This window comes from Papio anubis, chromosome 16, assembly GCF_008728515.1.
Source record: "Papio anubis isolate 15944 chromosome 16, Panubis1.0, whole genome shotgun sequence".
NCBI classification, from domain to species: domain Eukaryota; kingdom Metazoa; phylum Chordata; class Mammalia; order Primates; family Cercopithecidae; genus Papio; species Papio anubis.
Genome location: NC_044991.1, coordinates 10,406,579 through 10,420,476, shown reverse-complemented (window position 1 = coordinate 10,420,476; position 13,898 = coordinate 10,406,579). Strand labels below are relative to the sequence as shown.

The following is a 13,898-nucleotide window of genomic DNA, read 5'->3' as shown; positions in this document are numbered from 1 at the left end:
TTTCGGAGGGAATTAAGGACTTATTCCAGTCTTCAAATTAAAGATCTTTGTTTAGAATGGGATACTGATGTCCCACTTCCTCAAATATTAAAGCCTCTTGGATTTCTCTCTGCTTTCCTTTCTCCCTTCCTCTCCTTATCCTCCACATTTTCTCCTCCTGTCTTTTCAAAACCACTATGTATATATTCTTTGCCTCTTTAGTATCTAATACATTTCAAGTACATAATTCTAATACATTTTAGATTTCCGTGGCTATATGTGAATTTTTCTTCATTCACCATAATTCTGATATTCAAAATCTTATGAAAAATGTTCCCCCTTTTCATGTTCTATTTGTCTCTGCTTCACCCCAAGCAAGCTAGACAGTTGTCCTTTATCGTACCTCGTATTTATTTATCATACCTCGTATTTATATCATACCTCTTCCATTGTATATAAAGTACATACTGAATGGAGGATAAAACCAGGGCTGCAGTAAAGTATGTTCATTAAGAGGAACAGATTTCTCTTACTTGAGATTTGAAATTTCTTGCCAGGAATGTTGTGATAAGTTCTTTTCAGTTTTGAAATTCCTGTCCAACTTGGTGCAAGGAAAAAAGCATTGATCCAGAAATCAGGAGGTCTTGGTTCTATGGTTTGTTAACTTTCTGTGTATCATTGAAACTTCATGGGTTTTAGTTTCCTGCTCTCTACAAAACGAGTAATAATATTTGCCTTGCCATTGTAGATGGAGTAGATAAAATTACAAAGACACTAAAATGCTGCATCTGCAAGGAATTACTATTCTGATAATTGTTTTATATAGCTGTTGCAAAGAGTTAATTCATTCTTTCCTTAAAGATTCCAAATCTATGCAAGACGGCTGGGGGGAGAGTGACGGGCCAGTCACAGGAACTCGTCACCCCAGCTGGGAAGAGGAGGAGGATGGAGGAGTCTGGAACACCGCTGGCTCTCAGGGCAGTGCCTCCTCCCACAACTCAGCAAGCTGGGGACAAGGAGGAAAGAAACAGATGAAGGTAGCCCGCTTTACAAATGTTGGCACTTGCTCATTCGCTCTGAGAAGGCAGAACTGAGGTTTTGTTTTGTTTGTTTTTGTTTTGAGACAAGTTCTCACTCTGTCACTCAGGCTGGAGTGCAATGGCACAGTCACGACTCACTGTACAACCTCCTGGGCTCAAGCAATCCTCCCACCTCAGCTTCTTTAGTAGCCAGAACTATCACCATGCCTGGCTAAATTTTGTATTTTTTCATAGAGGCAGGGTTTCGCCATGTCGCCAGGATGGTCTCAAACTCCTGAGCTCAATCCTCCTGCCTTGTCCTCCCAAAGTGCTGGGATTACAGGCGTGAGCTACCACACCTAGCTAGAACTGAGGATTTTTTTTTTTTTTTTTTTTTTTTGAGACGGAGTCTCGCTCTGTCGCCTAGGCTAGAGTGCAGTGGCGTTATCTTGGCTCACTGCAACCTCTGCCTCCTGGGTTCACACTATTCTCCTGCCTCAGCCTCCCGAGTAGCTGGGACTACAGGTGCCCGTCATCACGCCCGGCTATTTTTTGTGTTTTTAGTGGTTCCGCTGTGTTAGCCAGGATGGTCTCGAGCTCCTGACTTTGTGATCCACCTGCCTTGGCCTCCCAAAGTGCTGGGATTACAGGCGTGAGCCACCGCGCCCGGCCAGAACTGAGGATTTTTAAATGAAAGGTGTGAGGCAGCTGGGGTCCTCAAGGTCCTAAGTAAGGGGAAAAATGTTTTCTTGCAAACAAATAACTACTTCCCTTTTACCTTTTGTCTTCCTTTCCCATGACCTTGAAACCTTGAACTATAAAACTGTTGCTGTGGGTAAAATGAAGTTTTCAAAGATATGAGATATTTTTCATTTTTAGTTTCCACATTATAACAATCTGTTGGAGGCTCTCAAGGCATACTTTATAAATTGCTTTTGCATTCTAAAGCCAAAGAAGTCCTTCCAGTAAATCCCCATAGATGTGTCAGAGGGAACCCAAAGGAAGATAATGCTGGCTTATCCCGTGGCGATCAGCACGTCCTGATTTTATCTGATTTGGGAAATTCCAAGACCCCAAACCCTTCTCCCGACAAATGAAGTACCAATGTGTACTTGTGTGTATAGCAGCTAAATGATTTCTCTTTTGTTTTTTGAGAGAGTCTTGCCCTGTCGCCCAGGCTGGAATACAGTGGTCCAATCTCAACTCACTGCAAGCTCCGCCTCCCAGGTTCACACCATTCTCCTGCCTCAACCTCCCAAGTAGCTGAGACTACAGGTGCCTGCCACCACGCCCGGCTAATTTTTGTATTTTTAGTAGAGACAAGGTTTCACCGTGTTAGCCAGGATGGTCTCAATCTCCTGACCTTGTGATCCACCCGCCTCGCCCTCCCAAATTTGTGGGATTACAGGCATGAGCCACCATGCCCAGCCTAGCAGCTAGATGATTTCTCTACATCATATACCAGGTTGTGTACTAAACTTTCCATCTTCTGTATGAGATACCTTCTGTATCTCATAACAACTCAGTTTCTCCTTTGGTTTGCACAGTTTGATGAGGACTTTGGTTTTCAATCTAGAACAGTAGTCTTTGAGCCTGAACCAGTGTCTTGGCAGACGCTCTCTTTTTTCAATTCCAGATTTTCATTTGACAAATAAAATAGTGGAAATAAGAAATGGGCATCCAATACTTAATTTCAACATGAGAGTCTTGGCACCCTATGAAATGCTTCACAGCTAATATTCTCCTGTGTTTCAAACACCAGGTGCCATCTTAGAGGCCTTCCCATGTCTGAGGATTGGACCTTCATCCCCTTTGCCCTTTGCCTATAGGCCATTAATTTTGTGGACGACCCTTTCTTTTATAGAATAAGAATACAGTGTGTTTCTATTTAGAGACGTTTTGCTTAAGCAGTCACTTATAGTTTTTTTTCTATTAAGAGCTTTTATTTCCTTAGCCTAGTCACAGACGGAATTATTCAGCAAACTTTTCAGCATTCCTTGCACTCCTAGGTTGTCTAGTGTGATTTTGGCTTTCTTTTGGTTGTTTACAAATTAACAGTGAGACTAAATTAACTGATTGAAAGGGACTAATAAATACCCCACTAGGTTGACAACCAAGATTTAATTAATTAAGTTAATTGGGAATTGAATCTTCCAGCCCCAGTACCAGTGATTCTGACTTTTCATACTGAGGGCATTTTTTAAAAAATTGTGATAAAATACATATAGCATATAATTTACCATAGTGTATATTTTTAAGTGTACAGTTTAGTGGCATTAAGTATATTCACATACTTATGCTGCCATTTACCACCGTCTATCCACAGAACTCTTTCCATCTTGCAAAACTGAAACTCTGTACCTATTAAACAGTAACTCCCCATTCCCCCCTCTCTCTATTAAAGGCTTTTTTGACCTTAAAATCTGTACTAGCTGGCCGCGGTGGCTCACGCCTGTAATCACCTGAGGTCAAGAGTTCAAGACCAGCCTGACCAACATGGTGAAACCCCGTCTCTCCTAAAAATACAAAAATTAGCTGGGTGTGGCGGCAGGTGCCTGTAATCCCAGCTATTTGGGAGGCTGAGGCAGGAGAATTGCTTGAACTCAGGAGGCAGAGGTTGCAATGAGCCAAGATCATGCCATTGCACTCCAGCCTGGGTGACAAAAGCGAAAGTCAGTCTCAACACACACACACACACACACAAAACCTGTACTAAATTTAAGTGCTTCATCACTTTCAAGGATAATAAAATTGATTTGATAGCTATCATCACGGGCCGGGCGCGGTGACTCACGCCTGTAATCCTAGCACTTTGGGAGGCCAAGGCGGGCAGATCATGACGTCAGGAGATGGAGACTATCCTGGCTAACACACTGAAACCCCGTCTCTACTAAAAATACAAAAAAATTAGCCGGGCGTGGTGGCAGGCGCCTGTAGTCCCAGCTACTCAGGAGACTGAGGCAGGAGAATGGCTTGAGCCCGGGAGGCGGAGCTTGCAGTGAGCCGGGATGGCGTCACTGCTCTCTAGCCTGGGTGGCAGAGGAAAAAAAAAATATATATATATATATATATATATGGAGAGAGAGAGAGAGAGAGCGCTATCATCACAACATGGAGAATTTTTACCTGTGAAATACACAAGTGCACAAAGCCCCACCCCACCAAATCCTCTAATTCCACCTGCCTCCCTCACAAAAGTGAAAGTGGAGCTCAGTCAGTGCCTTGTTCAGGGGAGAAACTAGTTTGTCCCATTAAAAGATTAAAACCTACTGCTGCCCTACTCTGCCCAGGAGATCGGCAATGTTGTCTTCCACTAGGTCTCTTTACCACCAGGACCCATGTCCTTTATGCTGTGAAACAAACAGAGGAAGCACTACGAGTTCCTCATAACGCCCAGTTAAGTAGGCTCCTTTCCAAATGACACGCACTGACATCAAACTCTTTTCTCCTAACGTAAACCAGTTTGGGTAACAAAGAGAGCAGCCTAATGAAAGTGAAAGTAGTTGTGTGCAAAACTTCTATTTTAGAAAATCATATCAGACTTCTTTCTATTTAAAAAGCAAAAGTACCAGCTGAGCATGTGTTTTTCCAGCTACTTCTAGTTCAGTGCAGTGAATTTTATAAAAATGAAAGCATAGATATAACTAGGGCTTATTAATCATTTAAACTAACATAAAATAGCAACATAATTTTAGTTAAAGAGAAATAGGTTTTAAAAAGGTAAACTCAAGTCTACATTTTCAATCTGTATTAATAAAACTCAGAAGGTTGAAATAAATTATTTGGTTCTGAGGTTCTGTGTTTCATTTCTGTAGTGCTCACTCAAAGGAGGAAACAATGATTCATGGATGAATCCTCTTGCCAAACAGTTTTCAAATATGGGATTGCTGGTAAGTTTTATTTTTTTCAAATGTATCATGTATCCCAACTTTTAGGTTTAAGGGTAATACAAATTTTAAGACCACTGCCACATATAGTACAAAGTTACAGATTTAAAAACTAGTTAAGCAATGTTCTTGATCTTTTGAGTTTAAGTAGTATTTCTCTTCTTTTCTTATTCTGAATGACATACTCCAACCTTTAAAGTTATGGCTTTTAAATTTGTAGTCATTGTGTCCTTTTCCTTAGGAGGATAGAGAAGAAAGAGTCAGGCACTTAAAATTTATACAATTGTTTCTGACCACATTACTGTACTAGTTTTCATATTGCAATTTTTTTAAAAGGCAACAATAACGAAACTAGAAAAACTATACTGGGACTACTTACTTAGGGAATTCTTGTAGAATTTCTGATTTCTTTATCTCTCGGGAATGGTGTAGGGACACCCTGTCCCTGGTTGGCCAAAAGACAAACGACTTGACTTGGCTGCACAGTTGAAGGTTTGATGACTTGACAAGTCACGAGAAGAAGTTGTCATTATTTGGCTGCCATTCATGGAATTTGATCCTGAGCTGACTAGAATGTAAGGACGGGGGTTTATTTCTTCAGGCAGCTGTTTATCTATTGCTCTCTTTGTAGACTTATTGAGACTAATTGTATGTGAAAACTGAATTGTAGGAATATAGGCCCAAACAGCAATCAAGCTAGCATATTAAAAATGTTAATGTTTTCATTACCTTTAAGTTCATTTCAGAGAACCTTCTGTAATGCCAGTAGTAAGATGTGGCTCTCACGTGAATAATGCCACTTCTCTGATTCAAAGATGTGCATCCTTAATTCTGTCTCATCTGTTCTTTATTTTTCAGAGTCAGACTGAAGATAATCCAAGCAGCAAAATGGATTTGTCTGTAGGTGTGTATCACTCTGCTGAAAGGAATGGAGTGTATCAGTGTTATGATGTCCTGTTGGCATCTCCTGCCCAATTTGAGTAGGGATGGCTGCAGTTCAGTAGACATTGATTGAGCACTTACTCTTTGTAGGTAAGGTACTGTGCTAGACACTAGGTAGGGATAGAAAACTCAAATGACTGCAGGAGTCAGCAAAGAATGTAAATGAGTGATGTGTGCCAGGTATAAGAAACTGGGATGAGGCCAGGCATGGTGGCTCAAGCCTATGATCCCAGCACTTTGTGCGGCCGAGGCGGGCGGATTAGGAGGTCAAGAGATCGAGACCATCCTGGCCTACATGGTGAAACCCCGTCTTTACCAAAAATACAAAAATTAGCTGGGCGTGGTGGCATGCACCTGTAGTCCCAGCTACTTGGGAGGCTGAGGCAGGAGAATCGCTTGAACCGGGAGGCGGAGGTTGCAGTGAGCCGAGATTGTGCCACTGCACTCCAGCCTGGCAACAGAGTGAGACTCAGTCTCAAAAAAAAAAAAAACAAAAAAAAACTGGGATGAGGTGACCACGGGTTAACTGTGGAGAGTCCACCTGGAAGAATCAGCCTTGCGTGGCTCCTGGCAGTTGCTGCTCTGGAGGAATCCAGGCTGAGCTATGACAAGTCTTTCAAGAGAGGCCAGAAATTCAGATGTATACTGGTATTATGATTTTTGTATTTTTTGAGACGGAGTCTTGCTCTGTCACCCTGGCTGGAGTGCAGTGGCATGATATCTGGTCACTGCAACCTCTGCCTCCTGGGTTCAAACGATTTTTCCCACCTCAGTCTCCCGAGTAGCTGGGATCACAGGCGTGTGCCACCACACACAGCTAATTCTTGTATTTTTAGTAGAGACGAGGTTTCACCATGTTGGCCAGACTGGTCTCGAACTCCTGACCTCAAGTGATCCGCCTTCCTCGCCTTCCCAAAGTGCTGGGATTACAGGCGTGAACCACTGCGCCCAGCCCTGATTTTTATATATCAGAACTAATTCGGGTCTCTTAAAATGCTCTATGGGGCCAAACAAATTGTGTGCCAGATGTGGCTCTCAAGTTGCCAGTCCTGTCTATACCAGAAGCTTCATTATTGACAAATTCTCACATTGCAACTGGAGTGGATGCAGTGTTAGCTACTGGTCTGTGGGGTTTTCGTAGTAATGCTCTTGATCACCCTGAGGAACTTAAAAAGAGTCAAACTAAGAAGAAATGAAAATAATTCTGGGTAGTAAAGGAAGTAGGTAGTCTTTGATCTATATTTCTAAATATGAGAATAATTAAAACACGTTTCCGGGGGGGGGGGGCACTGGTTATGTCCACAGACAGCACATTTATAGAGCCATGAAAGAGAAGTGGTATGTATAGTTAGGACACCTGGGAATGCACCATGTAGGTAATGTGGACCCATCTTCTGTGCAGCTCTTAAGTTCTGAATTTGAGGGCAACCACTGTGCCTCTTTGATCTTTCTATTCCTTGTAACTATGTTTCACCCAGACCATTTATCTAGATGATGTTAAAATAGCAAAAACAGACAACTTCTCTCCCTGAGGACATTTGAATTTATGAGCAAGATGTGTTCATCAAACACATCAATATCCAGTCTAAATGTTTTCTTAGCCAGATTTTTGCCAGGTTATCCCTAAGGCTCTTTCAGTCTTCCATGGAAAACAAACTACAACAGATATGTGTTTTGTTTTGTTTTGTTTTGTTTTGTTTTTTAATAAATGAATAAATAAATAAATAAAAAGGACCCATATGTGTTCCAGGGATAAACACCAGCAGCCTGGACCAATGAGAGTTTGTCTCGTCTTATCCCCAGAAATAGAAATATTAATAGCTCATATCTGGCACCCCCCTGAGGATAGTGGGGCTGGTCACTCTTGGTTCATGGGGGAAACATTGATTCTGGAAATTTTCACTCTGTTTATGCTACTTTTCAGGAAGCCTTTCAGATAAAAAATTTGATGTGGACAAGCGAGCGATGAATCTCGGGGATTTTAATGATATCATGAGGAAGGATCGATCTGGGTTCCGTCCACCTAATTCCAAAGACATGGGAACCACAGATAGTGGGCCTTATTTTGAGAAGGTGAGTTGAATCCTTTGTTGAAGATAATAATTCATGAGAACCGCTTTGGTTCCCATTTGTCTTTTGATAACTGATTCTGGAGGAAGCATAGAATTACTGAACTAGATGAGCCAAACACAAACATCACCTGCATTAATGTGGTGACCTGAAAACGATTGATGTCAACAGGTGATTGGGCAAGAGCAAGAACCATCTGTCTTTAGCATGTATGTATTAGAAAATCTGAGTTTTGAGAAATTCATGAAGTGTGGAAATGTTAGAGAGAAACTTACTCTGCATTCTTTTTTCTGCTGCTGTGCAGCTACAAAATAAATTTTGGGATTTTGTGCAGATATTCCATGTCTCCTGAGGCCTTGCCTTCTTCTAGTTTTGAGAGAACTCTGTTGTTATCTTTCCCCAGTTCCCTAGCGATCTGTGTTTAGTTACAATGGTATACTTTTCAAATTCTCAACTACCTAATTTAACCAAGCAGTTTCTACCTATTGGTTTTGATGTTTGCCATTTCTAATGGTGGGAATTATATCTTGATTCAGAATACTAATTTACTATGTTCCTGGTCTTCAGAAAGCAGTTAAAACCGAAATTTTCAAATCTGGCACATTTTGACACTTGTTGCTGGTCCAGACAGAAGCATATTCACAAGATTGGCCAGGCTTCTGTTTCAGCAGCCACATTGCTAGAGTAATCAATATTAGATGCATAAAATCAAAGTGTCTGGCAATTTTTATCTTAATGCAATGGATAGAACGTGTTACTAACTTAGGGGAAAAGAAAAATCAATATCAAAGAAGATGACAGATGGTGTCTGTTGGGCCGAGTGTAAAGATTATTATCAGATCCAAATTCCATCCTCGGTTATTGCTAATACACTCTAACTTTGTTTATTGCTAGTGTTTCTCTCTTTTCCCTTCTTGCATTCTGTTGCTTCACTAACCAACACTCGTTGTGATTGGCTAACTCCTACTACTTTTCAGCTGACTTTGCCTTTCTCCAATCAAGATGGGTGCCTTGGGGATGAGGCTCCCTGCTCTCCCTTCTCCCCTTCTCCCAGCTACAAGCTGTCTCCCTCTGGTTCCACACTACCCAACGTCAGCCTTGGAGCAATCGGCACAGGGCTCAACCCCCAAAACTTCGCTGCTAGACAAGTAAGGAGGCCTCTCAAATTTATAACTGCTTGACTGTGGCCTCGCCTTGGTCCTGGTCTGCAGTTTATTGCATCATTTGTCTGTCTTGGGAAATTTGTTGATTACTGAATGCACAGAATGATATTAAGTGTAGGTTCTAGATCTTTCAGCCCATAGAACCCATCTCTCTTCATGTTTTTCAACATGGATTTTATTTTAAACCTGTTTTTTTTTGTCTTCTCATTTTTGATCATAAGTTCATATTTAATAAGTAAACTAAGAACTGACTAAGGAAGATGTTAAAGAGGCTACTACATAAGTACCTTAGACAATCTAACTTAATGCATTTGCCATTTTAAACATTAGATTGTATAAGTAATACTTTGGAGATCTTTTCAATTTAATAAACCTGCTAATTTAAAAATAGCAAAACTAGTATGATGAAGTATTGGTGGGTTATGGCATCTGAAATCTATTGTCCGTAAGTGTAAAATATAATAATTACCCGTAGAAGGGTAACTTTAAATAGTAGACGGTGAAGCTTTGGGAAGAATGGGTATTGCTCAGACACAGCAGTGTTTCATTGCACCTTGGGTTGGATTTGGCAACCCTCCAGTTAAGGGCTGTGCAGTAGAAACAAGACAGGCAGGGCTGGGAGGATCGCGCCTCCTCACCTTCCCAGGCCTGAGGGTGCACAGCAGGACCCTGCCTGCCTTCCCACAGTGGCTCTGTTGTAGTTTTTGTGGAGAAAACCAGACTTTGGCGTCACAATTCCTTTGCAACAGTAACCCCAGCAGTGATCGCCATACTTCTGTGACCACTTACTTGTCACTGTGACCTTCACCTCAGGACATTGTGGAAGGACGTTAATTATACAACTTGTAATTATTAGTTGTATCCACATGATGCATCCGTAATGATGTTCTGTCTCCATATGATGACTTCCACATACGCATTACAGGATGACGTGAAGCAGCACCTCTGACACCAGTTAAGTCGCACGTAGGTCTCTTACATGCTTTCTAATCATTGCCTTAGCACATTTTAAAAAATGGATTATACTATATCCATGTGTTCGGTTGGTTATTTCTGGATTGGGAGTTACAACTGATTTTTTCATTTTCTTCCTTTATATTTCATCATTTTCCTTACTGCTTCCACAGAGGACATGGATATACACTGTTTATATAAACAGGGAAAAAATGATTATATTGATGTTTTGGGGGTTCTTTTATTTTGAGTATGGAAAACATGAAATAGGCATAACATTCAGTTAATGGTAATTGTAAATGTGGTGGATCACACAATTATCAAATGCTATTAAACTAGTATGGTAGACCAGCCAAACCAGCTGAGCATTAGGCGCTAAAAAAAGGCCATTCTTCATTTTTTTGATCTGTGGATTGCTACAAAGTCCATTGTTAACCTGGTTTGTGCACATGTTCCATCTAAATATGGACATGGTTTTTAAAGACTATTTTCTTACAGAATTATTTTAATATGCTTCGTATTAATAAAATTTAAGATTTAAATTTTCCAAATCACGGATTTTGGTTAGCTTGGTAATTTTGTTTTTAATTTGTATGCTTTTTTGAGTTAAACAGTATAGTTGAAGCAAAGATCACCAGACTCAGGTAATTGTAAAAGCCTCTGGTACAACAGTAGAGCTTTAGTGATAGCCACAGAAACCTGCATTAGCACATACTCAGGTGCCTTTTTTCTCCCGTTTATTTTTTAGAGACGGGGTCTTGCTTATGTTGCCCAGGTTGGTCTCGAACTCCTAGCCTCAGCCTCTCAAAGTTCTAGGATTACAGGTGTCAATCACTGTACCTGGCCTATATATGTTTCTTAAAGACCAAATCTGTATGATTGCCCCTGAATACATCACTGTGCAAAAATAGCTCTATTGGAGCCAAGAAAATGAGCGCTTGTGATGCCCAGGTTCCATATTAAGTTAGACAAGACATTTTTTGATCAACTACTGTGGACTTACCTATATTATTATCCATTCCAGAGATAGTGCTTTGTGTGGCTGTAGGGTCACTTGATAATGAAAAGCCTAAAACCTATGGCGGAAGAGGGTGGAAATTGTCTACTGGGAAGACGGAAGTAGGAATTGATTTTGCAGAAGCTTAAAAAGCAAATTCTTTTCAATATTTGTTATTAAAGGAGAGGTTGAAATTTAAAACAACCATCAGGAAGTAATTTTGTATTTGCCAGAAAATGGATTCTGGCAGGGTCTTTAGCTCCCAGTAACCCCACCATCCAAGGACCAGTTGTGAATAATTGACATCTAATAACTAAGTCATTACTTTGATGATAAAGTGAGAAAGATCTTAGCAGAATATCCTTGGTGAAATAAATGTTTCCTGTTTTCTTAGGGATGATCAGGGTAGCGAAGCTACTGACTGCCACAATCCGAGCAAAGTTAGGGCTGAGCCATGTCACTTTCGAGTGGCAGTTGGTAAGAAAGGAGCAGTAGAGATGTTAGAGTTTCTGGAATTAAAGGTCTTCTCGTGTTTAAACAATCTTTTGGGAGACATAAAATTCATGATGGATCTTTGATTTACTTTTATGAGATACACAGATTTTAATTGCCATTTTGACTTTATGTTTAGAATCATTTTTATTTTCAATGCTTTTAAGTTCACTAATTTCCCTGCAGCAGTCCCTTACTCTATTTTTTAATCATTAAGCCATCACAGTATTTTTAGTGTTCTAGGTTTTAATGATGCCATTACAAAATTCTTTAAAATTACCTTAATCCCTGTGATTCCAGGGATATGATAATGGTGGTGATTTCAATTCAGGGTATACGTATTCAGTATAAGCAGTGATGCAACTGTCTTTGCTAAAGGTGTTCAATGGGATATTTTCCAGTGTGTGGAATTGGTGGGTCATGAATATTTACAGATTATATATTCATCCTACAGACGGGGGCTTTATTGAGTTCTGGGAATACGAAAGGGGAAAGATTTAAGCTGACAGTAGAAAGACAGAATGGAAAATAACTGTAGTGTGGTTTGATGATGAGTGCCCTCAAAGAGTTTTAAAGCATTTTGAGATTGGAGAGGTGGGCTCAGTTAATCTGAACGTGAAATCAGGAAGATGATTTTGGGGAAGACTTCCTTGATGAGGATGACCTCCAAGCTGGGCCTTGAAGAGGTCAAGTGAAAATGGTATCAGGCAGAGGGAACACAGTGTTGTGTTATTACCAAATACGGTTTCTTCGCTGAAGGACTTTTCTCAGCTAGAAACGAGTCAGAAAGGAAAGGCCACCATATAACCCAACTCTCTTAGTTATCTCATCGGAATAGTGTAGAAGTGCTCCAGTGAGTTGGGCCTCCAGAAAGGAGGGAGTTCAGCTTATTTTTAACTAGACCGATATGTGTTTGAATGAGAAGTTACAGGTGAGTAATGTTTATTTTGGTGTCCCTGTAATGGTTTTTACTTTCTCCCTTTCTTCCTTTTTTAACTCACTGTGTAATTGAGTCACATTTCCTTATCTATCAAAGAAAGGATTGAGCAGATCCAGGACAAGGAAGGGTGCTAGGCTCACTCTGGGACGCCAGAGAAATCACATCATAATGTTTTATAAATACAACTGATAACTATTCATAAGGCTGCATTTTTACTCAGGTGCCTTTCAAGATGGAGCTCAGATTACAAAGCTTGAGAATAAATTTGGTAAACCCAGTCGCAAAGAAGAGTACTTGAAATAAATGTTATGTTGTCTATAGCTTTCGTTCACAAAAAAGAATGTAGGACTTTTCCTAATATTTGACAAAATTGAACCCTTTCCGTTTATAGAGTTCGTCAAACTGTACAGGCGCTCATGATTCAATTTGAGTAATTGCCCTAAGCCTTCTAAGATAAGGAACTTCTCAGTTATGAAATTCTGTTATTCCATGGAACACAGCCTGTGATTCTTCTGAGGGATCTAAAAGACCAGAACTGTTTCTTACTTGCATTTTCTTATGTTAACAAAAAGCCTTACTGCTGCTCTTCTGTTTACAGGGCGGTAGTCATGGTTTGTTTGGAAACAGCACAGCACAATCGAGAGGTCTGCACACACCAGTGCAGCCACTAAATTCTTCTCCCAGTCTCCGGGCGCAAGTGCCTCCCCAGTTTATTTCCCCCCAGGTAAGCAATTTTGTGTTCCTATGATTCAAAATTAAAGACCATTTCAGGTAGTTACCAGTTGTTAACTGATTTTTGTGGGCATAAAAAGAATAATAGTTAGTAGCATAAAATAGGAAAAAGCCATCTTTTCTTGACCTTTTGGCTAAGATCAAGTAGAGTAAAATATTAAATATCTAGCTGCCAAAGATCAAGACTTTTAGAACAAAATATCAAATCTCATTTTTTATTGCATCATGCATACCAACAAAGTTGGTATTTTTGCATGAAAAGCTTATGATTCTATTCCTTTTAGATCTTTTATCTAACTCTATATTTTGAAACTGCATATAATTAAAACTACTATTTTTTTTTTTTTTTTTTGAGACGGAGTCTCGCTCTGCCGCCCAGGCTGGAGTACAGTGGCCGGATCTCAGCTCACTGCAAGCTCCGCCTCCCGGGTTCACGCCATTCTCCTGCCTCAGCCTCCCAAGTAGCTGGGACTACAGGCGCCCGCCACCTCGCCCGGCCTGCCAGTTTTTGTATTTTAGTAGAGACGGTTTCCACTGTGCTAGCTTGTGACAAGCCCCTGACCTCCTGACCTCGTGGATCCACCTGGCCTCTGGCCTCCCAAAGTGCTGGGATTACAGGTTTGAGCCACCAAGCCCGCCTAAAATCTACTATTAATAAGTGCCCTGATGTACACAGTGTTCAGAGGCTGCTGCCCCAAGGGGATTTTACCCACAGATAAAAAG

General features: G+C 40.7%; 1 protein-coding gene across 14 annotated transcripts in view; it reads left to right on the top strand.

Moving 5' to 3' along the window:
* The window catches only part of TNRC6B (trinucleotide repeat containing adaptor 6B), a 298,093-nt gene that overhangs the window by 233,275 nt on the left and 50,920 nt on the right, over positions 1-13,898 (top strand). For 11 of the 14 annotated variants that reach the window (XM_031656276.1, XM_031656275.1, XM_031656273.1 and 8 more), the window contains 6 exons: positions 841-1,016; positions 4,814-4,888; positions 5,744-5,789; positions 7,752-7,900; positions 8,875-9,045; positions 13,042-13,167. In XM_031656276.1, the coding sequence (XP_031512136.1) occupies positions 841-1,016; positions 4,814-4,888; positions 5,744-5,789; positions 7,752-7,900; positions 8,875-9,045; positions 13,042-13,167 (743 nt within the window). The remainder of the gene's footprint in view (positions 1-840; positions 1,017-4,813; positions 4,889-5,743; positions 5,790-7,751; positions 7,901-8,874; positions 9,046-13,041; positions 13,168-13,898) is intronic. The other 3 variants (XM_031656278.1, XM_031656274.1, XM_031656277.1) reach the window with 1 other exon arrangement.